Genomic DNA, 13,233 nt, shown 5'->3' on the forward strand with positions numbered 1-13,233 from the left:
CTGCTTAGATAGTCGGCTTGCACGTTGCTCTGACCTGCAATGTGAGCTGCTGACAGGGACTGTAGATGCAGCTCGGCCCAGTGGCAAATTTGCTCGGCCTTCGCGGCTAGAGCTCTGCACTAAGTGCCGCCTTGTCGATTTATGTAGGCCACTGCTGTCGTGTTGTCCGACATCACTCTGACAGCCAATCCTTCCAGGGTCACTTGAAAGGCCAGAAGAGCCAGAAACACCGCTTTCAACTCCAGGTGGTTGATAGACCACTCCAACTCGTCGGGCGTCCACAGACCCTGGGCATGCTTCCCCTTGCAATGTGCGCCCCAGCCCTTCAGGCTGGCATCTGTCACCACTAGGCAGCAATCGGGGAGCGCCAGCGGCATTCCCCGCCGCAACATGCTGTCCGAGAGCCACCACTCCATACTGAGGCGAGCCGCAGGGAGCCAAGAAAGTCTGCACTGATAATCCTGAGAAACTGGAGACCATCGTTGAAGTAGAGAATACTGTAGAGGTCTCAGGTGCGCTCTCGCCCATGGCACCACATCCAAGGTGGCCGTCATCGATCCCAACAGCTGGACAATGTCCCAAGCTCGCGGGCGGGGCATCCTCAGGAGCAGATGGACCTGATTCTGAAGCTTGCACCGCCTTTGCTCGGGAAGAAACACATAGCCCGAGGCTGTGTCGAACCTGGCCCCCAAATATTCTAGAGATTGCGAGGGGGTCAGGTAACTTTGGCCATATTGACGACCCAGCCTAGAGATTGAAGGACTGAAACCACTCTAGCTGTAGATGACTCTCTTTTTCTGAATCTGCTCTGATGAGCCAGTCGTCTAGGTACGGGTGAACCCGGATACCCTCTCGCCTGAGAAAGGCAGCTACTACCATTACCTTGGAGAAGGTTCGGGGAGCTGTGGCGAGGCCAAAAGGCAAGGCCCGAAACTGGAAATGTTTTCCCAACACCGCAAACCGCAGAAACTTCTGGTGTGGGGGCCAAATTGGTATGTGCAAGTAAGCTTCTTTCAGGTCCAGAGACGTGAGAAACTCTCCTGGCTGTACCGCCGCAATGTCGGAGCGCAGGGTTTCCATGTGAAAATGCCGCACTCTTAAGGACTTGTTTAGCTCTTTTAAGTCCAGGATCGGGCGAAAAGACCCACCTTTTCGTGGCACCACAAAGTAAATGGAGTAGCGGCCTAGACCTTGCTCGGCGGGAGGCACCGGGGTCACAGCCCCTATCTGGCACAGACTGTGCAAAGTCTCCTCTACCGCCGCCCGTTTGGCGGCAGAACCGCATCGGGACTCCATAAACAGGTCTCTCACTGGGGCATAGAATTCTATTCGGTATCCGTCTCTGATCAGGTCCAAGACCCACTTATCTGCGGAGATTTTGGCCCACTCCTCGAAAAAGAGGGAAAGTCTTCCTCCGATGACAGGAAACGAGGAGGGGGCCGGCGCACCATCATTGAGAGGGTCGCCCCTGAACTCCAAGCCTTGAACCGGCAGCTGCGGAACGTTTATCCGAGCGAAAGGAGGTTCTCTGCTGAAAGTGGGCACAAGAAGTGAACCCAGCAGAATGCCTCGGGCGGTACCTTCTAGCTTCACGGAAGCGAGGTCTGTAAGAGGAGTGGACCGCCTGACCCTTAGAGGAAGGCTTCAGCCTATCTTCGGGCAAGCGCTGAGGTTTGGAATCCCCTGGGCCTTTAACAATGTTTTCCAGCTCCTCACCAAACAGGAGAGGGCCTTGAAAGGGCAACTTCACCAACCTTTGCTTAGAGACCATGTCCGCCGCCCAATGTCGTAGCCAAAGAGTGCGGCGAGCCGCCAGTGCTACAGCCATTTGTTTAGCTGAAGCTCTGACAATATCATAAAGGGCGTCAGCTAAAAAGGACAAGGTCTACTCCATCCGAGGAGCCACTTCAGATAAGGTCTCCGCTCCATCACCGGGCTGTTCCACTGCCTGCTGTAACCAAGCCAGGCAGGCTCTAGCAGCATAACAACTGCATGCAGACGCCCGAACAGTGAGACCTGCTAAATCAAAGGACCGCTTCAGAGCTGAATCAAGCCTGCGGTCTTGAATATCCTTCAGGGCAACACCTCCTTCAATCGGGAGGGTAGAGCCAAATATTCCTCACTCAGAGGGTATAATTGCCCCATAGCCCTGGCAACCTTCAGAGGTCCCTTGGGGTCAGCCTATTGAGCCGAAATAAGGTCTTGGATGGAATCATGCAAAGGAAAGGCTCGAGCAGGCTTTCTGGTACTAGCCATCCTTGGATTAACAGAGGAGGCTGTGCCACTCCCAGGATCTTCAATCGAGAGGGCTTGTAAGGCATCTGAAATAAGCGCTGGCAGCTCCTCGCGGTGGAAAATCCTCACTGCAGACGGATCAAGCAGCTCCTGTGGCAATTCTGCACCCGACTCTGGCTCCTCAGTCCAAGAAGTTCTACCAGACCCCTCAGAATCCTCATAGCCCGACCACGGGGGGGAAAGGGGGGTGCGCCACACTCAGAAGAGGAATTAGCCCTTCTGCATTTATCAGGAGGATAAGAAATAGGCAAAGCCAACTCCAAAAGGCCAGGATCCACCGGGGGGGCAGGCAGAGGGTCCGAAGATCCCTGTGGAAGAGCTCTTTTAAGCATGTATGCCCTATGCAGCATTAAAACAAAATCAGGGGAGAAAACCGCTCCCTGACCGCCCGGATCCTGCCCAGGGCTATCAGCTCTATTATTAGCCTCACTCAAAGGACCCCCCCCCCCCCCCCCCGGATTCAGGGCTCTCTGTCGCAACGGAGGCCGCGCCATGTGGAAAATCCAAAATGGCGTCCGCTCCCAGCTCAGAGCGCGAAAGATCGCCGCTCGCCATGCTCGGGCCAGCTCTACCATCTGTACAGCACAAATTACAGAGCCCTGCTGCTGATTTGCGCTTGCCACATTTAGAACAGCGCTTTACAGTCTCCGCACCAATCGCCGAAAACGGCGGTAAAATTCAAAAATGGCGGTTCGCGCCAAAAACGTCCCGATCGCGGCCCACCCCGGAGGAGTCAGAAAACACTTAACTCACTAGACCGAGTATCACAGCTCCGGTCCTGCAGAAGAATCTCAAGAAAAACCTCTGTTCCAAGATCGCTTTTTTTTTTTTTTTTTTTTTTTTTTTTTTAACACTATGAAGAAAGCAGAGGCAAAAGAGGTAAATAAAATCACTCCGGAGGCTCAGATAAGTGGGAAAGGCAGGGAAAGGCGAACCAATGTGCCTGCATCCACTGAGTGGGACAGGACAGGGAAAAGCAAGCTAATATGTCCACATCCACGGGGGCATGGGTAAGGCAGGGAAAGGGCTGACCTATGTGCCTTCAAAGTGAAGCTGCTATAGCCTCTAACACCGCGGCTAACAACTGGCAAGCCAGGAGCCACCCCCAGGCAGATGTTTGATGGAGCTCGAAGAAGCTGCAGCCACCCTGCTTGGGGAGATAGAGAATACTGAAGAGGCAGTGGAGCTAGCTGGCCATGAGGCACTGTGAAAAGTTGAGTGCTCTCTATCTCCCCCTGCTGGTTGATGGACACAACCCATACGTAATGGCTTCATCTGCTTGATGACAAGGAAACTTGGATTTGACGTAGTCCGCTTTGAACTTTTACAGATTATGCAGAAAAGAAATAAATTTATCATAGGAAGGCTCAGTTTAAGTAGATTACTCAGAGGAGGGGTTGGGAAACTACAGCGCTGTTTCAGCAAGTGGCAAATGGTTAAGGGGATTGACATTCATGGGACAACTCTGATATTTTCTCCCACAGAATATTTTAGCTCTCACCTTTGCTTCCTGAACAGAGTTTCTTGGAAACAATTTAAACTCCTGGCTATACAAACCTTTTCTGTTCTAAGAGCTTTTATAATGCTTACTGGTCCCTAAATCATGGAAGCTGAGAAACTGCCTGGCTCAATATTAACCAAACCACTCAATTTCTTTTTCAAGGATAGAACTATTTCAAGTGCCTGGATTGCAAGGTCTGGGACACCTCAGACATTCTATGTGTCACCCTCACAAGTTAGAATATGTGGCAGTTCCAGCTTGGCAGGGCTTCCCCATATCCTCAATAGAAAATAAAAGGCTATGGTCACTATTTCTATAACCAGCAACCTGTGCATTCTCCTTACCACCACCAATCCCTGCAAGATGACAAAAATTATTCTACTGACCTGCAACTCACACCAGGCGACCTCCACCCATGTGTCTGTGTCCAGCCCTTTAAAGACTGTTTTGAAGGCCCCTCGACCCAGTTCAATGTCAAACTTGAGAAACCTGCCACTTGGGGAAGTGGCCACAGCCTTCATTTCAGCCTCTTCCTCCATCTCCTTCTCGCTCTGCTCCTTTGTCACCTCAGAGCTGGCTCTCTTATACTGATCGGTCTTCCCCGCCTGCCCTGATCCTGGAGTGATCTGGAAGACGGTATCTGATCTGGGAATACCCATGTTAGTATTATCCTTCTCATCTGTCACCGATGGGTCAAGCATTTGATCTTCCTCAGCAATGTCCACACTTTTACGGAAAAAGCGTTTACGCTCTGTGGCCTCTTTAGTCCCTGAAAGCCTACCCTTCTCTATTCCAACTTCACTAGGGCCATCGTTTAAGGGCAGCTTACATCCTAGGATTACTTCATCAGGTTTTTCAGCTTCCTCTGTGTTAGTTGGCTCTCCTGAGTCAGTAGCCATAATGACAGTTTGGCACCCCAGCTCTGGGAGCTCACGGATATAGAATGGTTCTTGTATTTGAATCACTCTTCATGCTATGATGATACAATACTCTTATCCCAGTAACCTGAAAAACAAAGAATTTTTTTTTTAAACACAACTAAAGAATAAGCCATTAAAACAAAGAAACCAACCTGAAACAGTTCAGTTACATCCCCACAACTTTATGCTTTCAAGGAACATTACAAAGGCAGAAGTACAGAGTACGAATTTGAGGCCAAGCCACAGGCATTGTGCAATAGTCAATGATGAGAAGAGTTACAATTTTGATCACTTATACTCGAAAAGAAAATAGTACTCCCAAAGACAGCAACACTAAGGGCCAGATGCACTAAACTTTACGAGCCATTAACGAGCAAGTAGTAAACCCTGGCATGCATTAAATACTTTTTTCCAACGACGGTAGCAGTTAACGCCCTATTGAAATGAGATGCACTAAGCTTTTCCGCTTGCCCTAACGCTGGGAAATCTAACGAGAGGTCTGTACCTCTCGTTGGGGCTGCGCAGGCTTGGAAAGCATATAAAAATAAAAAAATCGGAAGGGGGCAAAAATGACCAAGTGCTCGTCAGCAGCGTCCTTTATTGACGACTTATGGACGGATCTTGCCCCCCCCCCCCCGCCCGAGGTCGCCGCTCCCCGCTCCCCCCTGCATTTAGATTTCAAGTTTTTATTGATGACAAAATCCAAAAATACAACTTCACTATAGCACATAAAGAACAGCTGTAACAGAAACATCACCGGTATACATCCATAGTAATGGTCATCAAATTTGTGCATTAAACCCCCCCTTCCAACTATTTGTTGCAACCCTTTCCCCCCCCCCCCCCTTTTTCCTTGATTGATGACCTGATCAAAGAAAACACACATTGCAGGTTTCGAATGTACATGACTAAGCATGAATTCGTATCCAATTAAACATCTTATTACTTATAGTCATCAAACTTTTCCCCCCTCCTCCTTTTTTCATTTGAAACAATGTGTATTGAACAATTCAGTCAACCAAAACATATCAACAATCATAACCATACGGTAACACGTGCACTCAACTCGTTCCTATCTTCAATCTCCCAGCTCCCACCCCACCTTATCAGTCGCCCAGAAGCTGAACAATTAGTGAGCATATTGTGGGTTCTAGGGGACAATTAAAACAATATGGATATGTGCTTAAAGCTCCCATCAATACATCTCTATTTTGTGATATGTCCGATGAAATTTCAACTTAGCATCCTTTGCATTCTCAATTATTCCCCTTCCCTCCCTCCCACTCCCACCCAGTCGCCATCTCTCAACAACAACCTTCATCTGAAACCAGACCACAGACAAATACAAGTCCAAGACACACAGACACACAAACAAAAAAAAAAAAAAAACCTTGCAGGTATTTATAAATATATCCAGCGTGAGGGGGGGAGAAGAGGAAGACAGCGATCCTAAAACAAAGGGGGACCCCATCCCCCCATCCTGTATAAATCACTGATCTCCCTGGAGTGTCCTCTCTCTAACCCTACGGTCCTCAACCCGCATTTAGCAGCAGACTTCTCGCTTTGTGTGGAAGAGAGTCCACATACACTCCCCATACTTCATGGAATTGCTTCAGCCTCTTGGGCGTGCGTTTAGCATATCTATGTTCAAAAGTCATTAGGGCATGAAATTTATTTCTCCACACCCAAAAAGACAGTGTTTCATCTCCTACCCACACTCCTAAAATCACTTTCTTCCCCCAAACCCCTGCCTTCCGTAACAGTAGCGTGTATGTTCTGTTCTCTAGATGATAATCTTCATAGTAATTTAACAGTATGGCCTTTGGTGAAAGCACAACCACACACCCAGTTAACTTTGCTAGATATCCAAATATCTCCTTCCAAAAAATCTTAGTTTGAGAGCAGTCCCATAAGGAGTGAAGAAAAGAATTAGTCCCTTGTTTACATTTTTGGCATATGGGTGAATCTACTGCCCCTATTTTGAACACTCTCTCCTGTGTGAAGTATGCCCTATGAATAATACGAAATTGACATTCCCTCAAGGTTGCATTAATCGAAATCGCTGGAATTCTCTTTATTAGCTTCAAAGGGCTCAGTCTCCCTGCTATTTCTGGAGTCCATCTGGCGACAAGGTCCCCAAATGTCCTCTCCTTAGAATCCCTCTGTATTGCCTTATGTAACCCTGATATCGAAAGTTCACCCTCTTGAAATTTATCAAAGAACCCCCGTATTTTTGTTCCCAAGGACGGGACCAAGGCCCCTCTCTCCAAAGTCCTTATATAATGTCTTAATTGCAGATATGCCATCAAATCTTTATGCTCGACTCTCCCAGCTTCCAACAGAGCACCCCATGTATATAATTTACCTTCCTCATCTATCACATGTTGTACTAGGGTAAGTCCTTTGACTGCCCATCGAGCAAAGCTGACATTGTCATTCCCCGGCATGAAATTTACATTTCCCCTTATCGGGAGTTGATCTGATATATCTCCTCGTCCCCCCAGCAATGTTGTCAAAAATTTCCACGTCTCTCTCATTGCTCTGAGTAATCTACTCTGCCTTAGCCTATCTGGCAGGGATGCTTGCGAGCAGTGTAATAACGAGTTGAAATGCCATGGGGAATAGTATGCAGCCTCAAATTCCCTAGGCGTGTACTTTTCCTCTCCCAAGATCCAATCCCCTAGATGTCGGAATAAGCATGCATAGTTATATAAGGATAGATCTGGAATGCCTGCTCCACCATATTTCCACGCTCCTATCAAATATTTAAACTGCATGCGTGCTTTTTTCCCCGCCCAACAGAACCGAGAGATCAGCCTCTGGAATTTCTTTAGATCCTTCTTCAGTACTTTAAAAGGTAACAATTGTATAATATATAGCCATTTCGGAAACAGCACCATATTGAACAACTGAACTCTGCCATATAATGAAATAGGTAACTGCTGCCAAGATGCTAAAGTCCTTCTGCAGTGTTCTAATAGGGTATCTATATTTATTCTATATAAATTCCAAGTGCACCTCGATAGTTGAATTCCCAAATATCTAAACGAGTTGTATTCCCACTTTACTGGAAAAGATCCTAGCCAACCCGCTCTCATGGCGTGTTCCGTAGGCATGGCAATGGATTTATCTAAATTCAATTTAAACCCAGAGTATTCACCATATTCCTCGAAACACTCCATCAGCGTTGGAAAGGACACCTGGGGGTCCACCACATGTACTAATAAGTCATCAGCAAATGCAGAGATTTTAAACACCTGCTTCCCTATCTCCACTCCTTTAATTTCTGCATTGCTCAATTTCTCTAAGCAGAGGGTCCATCGTTAATATTCCCCCCTGCATTTAAATCAGAACTTTACTCCTTCCTTCCTTGAAATGACAGCTTCCCCGCCATCCTCCGCCCCCCACCCCCCCCCCCCCCCGAGGTCGTCGCCACCGCCGCTTCCCCCTCCTTCTGCCACCGGGCCCTCACAGCGCCTCTCACCTCCGTGTGAAGGTGCTGCACTGGCAACAGCAGCTAATCGCCTCTCCGGACTTCCCTCCTTTCCTCCCTGGCCTACCCTCATTTGATGTAAGGAAAGGAGGGAAGTCTGGAGAGGCGATCAGCTGTTGTTGTCGGTGCACCACCCGGTGGCAGATGGAGGATGTCGGGGAAGCTGTCATTTCAAGGAAGGAAGGAGTAAAGTTCTGATTTCAATGCAGGGGGGGAGGGGGGAGCGACAGCGACCTCGTGCGGAGGGGGGGGGCAAGTTCCTGCATAACGGACGTCAATAAAGGACGTGGTTTGTTTGGGGGTTTTTTTACGTCCTTGGCACGCACAGAGCAGCCAGCATAACGCTTGGCTGTTCTGTGCATGCTCTACAGGAAAATTAGGTTCTTACCTTGGTAATTTTCTTTCCTTTTGTCAAAGCAGATGAATCCATTACGAATGGGTTGTGTCCACCTACCAGCAGGGGGAAATAGAGAACACTGAAAACCATAGTGCCTCCTGGAACTGCTAGCTCCATCTGCCTCTCAGTATTTTGAAGCTTCCAAAGCAGTGTTAAACCACAAAGTAGCATAACATGAACTTTCCTCACAGTGAACGAACGCCCCAGAACAGGAGCAATAACACAAAGGAGAGACGAACTCAACCTCCTGTAGTAGATGAAAACTGTTTTCCAACTTCTCCCAATGAGGAAACATGTCTGCAGGAAAAACTGAACACAAAACAGAGTCAATCAGGGAGGGATCATGGATTCATCTGCTGTGACTAAAGGAAAGAAAATTACAAGGTTAAGAACCTAATTTTCCCTTCCTTGTCATCAGCAGCAGACGAATCCATTACGAATGGGATGTATCAAAGCAGTCCCTAGATAGGGCGGGAACAAGCCACACCAAGCGCAAGCACTTGTGCTCCAAAAAGCGCATCCCTCCTGGCAGCCACATCCAGCCTGTAATGACGGGCAAAAGAGAGCTTAGAAGCCCAAGTAGCTGCACTACATATCTTTTGAAGAGAGAGTGCTCCCGTCTCAGCCCAAGAGGAGAAAATCGCTCTTGTGGAATGTGCCTTAAAAGGCGTCAGGCGGAGGCTGGCCAGATAGCAGATATGCAGAAAAAAAAAAAGCTTCCTTAAGCCAACTGGCTATAGTGGCTTTAGACGCTGGAGACCCTCTGCGAGGACCTGACAATACAAAAATGTGATCAGTGGCCCTGAAAGCATTAGACATCTGCAGATACTGCAACACAGCGGGTAAGCGCTGGGGTATAGTTTTCCCCAGGCCTTTAACAATTTTCTCCAACTCCTCACCAAATAGGAGAAGGCCCTGGAAGGGCAACTTCACCAGCCTTTGCTTAGAGGCCATGTCTGCCACCCAATGCCGTAGCCATAGAAGGCGGCGAGCAGCCACCGCCACAGCCATCTGTTTAGCCGAAGCTCTGACCAGATCATAGAGGGCATCAGACAAAAATGACAAGGCCGACTCCATCCGCGGTGCCATCTCCGCAAGAGGCTCCGCTCCATCCCCGGGCTGTTCCACTGCCTATTGCAACCAAGCGAGGCAGGCTCGAGCAGCATAACAACTGCACACAGATGCCCGTAAGGTTAGGCCTGAAATCTCAAAGGACCATTTGATTGCTGACTCCAGACGTTGGTCCTGCGTGTCCTTCAGGGCGACCCCTCCCTCTACTGGGAGGGTAGTCTTTTTCGTCACAGCCGTGACTAAGGCATCCACTTTAGGCACGGCCAAGCGTGCCAAGTGCTCCTCACTGAAAAGGTATAAGTTCCCCATTGCCCTGGCAACTTTCAAAGGCCCCTCAGGGTCAGCCCAGTGAGCCAAAATAAGCTCTTGGATGGAGTCATGCAAAGGAAAGGCTCGAGCAGGCTTCTTAGTACTTGCCATCCTCGGATAACCAGAGGAGGCTTCACCCATCACAGGATCTTCAATAGAGAGGGCCTGTAAGGCATCAGAAGTAAGCGCTGGCAGCTCCTCGCGGTGGAAATATCCTAACCGCAGTGGGATCAATATAACAGACCACACAAACATCACTGAATGTCTAGACCCAAAACCCAGGGAATGCCCAGCAGATTGATCATGGACCAACTTTGACACGATCTCATCAAATGAAATCTCACATTGGCTCGGAAAATATACCAAATCGCAATGCAAATTAGACATTTGCCCTACTAGTCTAATAAGATCTGCACCCAAACAATTCAAAACAGACCTCACGAACCACATAAACCACAGGCTTCAAAAAGGGCTCTTTCCCATGGAGAAAGGAAACATCCTACTTACTCCGCTGCTAAAAGATGCCAAGAAAAGCACAATGGACCTAACCAACTATCCCCCAGTAGCATCCATTCCACTCATGACCAAAATCATGGAGGGCATAGTGCCGAAACAACTTACTGAATACCTAAATAAACAATTCTGCACGAGTCTCAATCAGGATTTCGGTCAAATCACAGCACCGAAACTGTTCTAGTGTCCGTAATGAACTCATTCAAACAAGCAATTGCAACTGGCAACAACATACTCCTCCTACAATTCGACATGTCCAGTGCCTTTGACATGGTTAATCATGGAATACTACTACATATACTAGAACACTTCGGAGTTGGGAGCACAGTTCTCAAATGGTTCAAAGGATTCCTAACCACAAGATCATATCAAGTAATAACAAACGCGGACAGATCACCCCCATGGACACCTGAATGTGGAGTCTCCCAAGGATCCCCCCTCTCACCATCCTTATTTAACCTAATGATGATTCCGTTAGCCAAACTTCTAGCTAATCACAACCTCAACCCCTACTTATATGCAGACGATGTCACAATTTACATCCCGTTCAAACATGATCTAAATGAAATCACCGAGATCAACCGAAGCCTCCAAATCATGCACACCTGGGTGAATGCATTCCAACTAAAACTTAACGCAGAAAAAACACAATGCCTTGTACTCACCTCACAACATAAAAAACTTCTCCACCATAATCACACCATACTGTTCTCTTCCTGTCTCACAAAACCTGAGAATTCTTGGAGTTACTATTGATGGAAACCTCACTCTCGAAACCCACGTGAAGAACACGACGAAAAATATGTTCCACTCCATGTGGAAACTCAAAAGAGTAAAACCTTTCTTCCCGAGATACATCTTCCGCACCCTGGTACAGTCAATGGTAATAAGCCATCTGGACTACTGTAACGCACTGTACGTGGGCTGCAAAGAACAGACTATCAAAAAACTCCAAACAGCCCAGAATACTGCCGCCAGACTCATATTTGGAAAAACTAAATATGAAAGTGTTAATCCCCTAAGAGAGAAACTTCACTGGCTCCCACTTAAGGAATGCATTGCGTTCAAGATCTGCACAATTGTACACAAAATCATCCACGCAGATGCCCCAACCTACATGCTAAACCTCGTGGACTTACCTCCCAGGAACGCCACATCATCCCGCAAATTTCTCAATCTGCACTTCCCCAGCTGTAAAGGTCTAAAATACAAGCTGATGCATGCCACGTCTTTTTCCTACATGAGCACGCAGTTAAGGAACGCATTACCTACAGACCTAAAAACAATCAACGAAAACTAACTTTCGCAAATCTCTGAAGACATATTTGTTCAACAAGGCATACAAAGAGAACATATAGCCCCAATAATCCACATCACCAACCCACTCAGTTATGAAAGTCCACCTTCTACACTTACCAGATTCACTTCCTTCTTTCTACCCTTATTTAATCCCTGCACATTACTAATTGTATCTGATAGCCTGAAATGATAATGTCATAACAAAACTATGTAAGCCACATTGAGCCTGCAAATAGGTGGGAAAATGTGGGATACAAATGCAATAAATAAATAAATAAAAATAATCTGGATCCAGTGGCAATCATACAACTTCCTCTGGCTCTTCGGACCACGAAGGCCTGCCAGACCCCTCAGAATCCCCACAGCCGGTGGGGGGGGGGGGGGGGGGGAGGGGGTGCGCCACTCTCTGAAGGGGAATTTACACCCTTCTACGCTTGTCTTGCAGCCAACTGTCTGGGGAAAAAAGGGAAAATTAGGTTCTTACCTTGGTAATTTTCTTTCCTTAAGTCATAGCAGATGAAGCCATTACGTATGGGTTGTGTCCATCAACCAACAGGGGGAGATAGAGAGCACTCAAATTTCACAGTGCCACATGGTCAGCTAGCTCCACTGCCTCTTCAGTATTTGAAGCTTCCAAAGCAGTATAACAAACCGCAATGGGAATAACAAACTTTCCTCACAGCGAACGATGGCCCCATAACAAGGGCATGAACTCAAAAGGAGGGAATGAACACATCCTCCTCTTTGTATTTATGGAAGGAATACACACATCCTCCTGGAGGGAATGAACTCAACCTCCTACAAGTGAACAAGAATCCTGAAGACTGTTTTCCAACTTTCTCCCAAGGAAGGATTAGAACTTCAGGAAACAAGAACAGAACCTGAAACAGATTCACATCATACAATCATACAGGGAGGGCTCATGGCTTCATCTGCTATGACTAAAGGAAAGAAAATTACCAAGGTAAGAACCTAATTTTCCCTTCCTTGTCATCAAGCAGATGAAGCCATTACGTATGGGATGTATCAAAGCAATCACTATATAGGGTGGGAACAAGTCACACCACGCGCTAGCACTTGTGCTCCAAAACGCGCATCCCTCCTAGCAGCCACATCCAGCCTGTAATGTCGGGCAAATGAGAGCTTTGAAGCCCATGTTGCTGCACTGCAAATCTCATGAAGAGAGAGTGCTCCAGTTTCAGCCCAAGAGGAAGAAATCGCTCTTGTAGAATGTGCCTTAAAGGCTACAGGCGGAGGCCGGCCGGCAAGCACATAAGCTGAAAAGATAGCTTCTTTGAGACAACGGGCAATAGTGGCTTTAGGCGCTGGAGACCCTCTGCGAGAATCTGATAGTAAAAACAAACAAATGATCAGAGGTCCTGAAAGAATTAGTAACTCGCAGATACTGCAACAGAGTCCTGCGCACATTCAACAG

The 13,233-nt window shown here is 47.6% G+C and overlaps 1 protein-coding gene across 1 annotated transcript in view; it reads right to left on the reverse strand.

Moving 5' to 3' along the window:
* Nucleotides 1-13,233, reverse strand: part of WNK3 (WNK lysine deficient protein kinase 3) — a 584,725-nt gene that overhangs the window by 507,904 nt on the left and 63,588 nt on the right. Inside the window, 1 exon segment of the mRNA XM_030194275.1 lies at nucleotides 4,183-4,801. Within this exon segment, the coding sequence (XP_030050135.1) occupies nucleotides 4,183-4,695 (513 nt within the window). The 5' untranslated portion in view covers nucleotides 4,696-4,801.

Source organism: Microcaecilia unicolor, chromosome 2 (genome assembly GCF_901765095.1).
Source record: "Microcaecilia unicolor chromosome 2, aMicUni1.1, whole genome shotgun sequence".
NCBI lineage: Eukaryota > Metazoa > Chordata > Amphibia > Gymnophiona > Siphonopidae > Microcaecilia > Microcaecilia unicolor.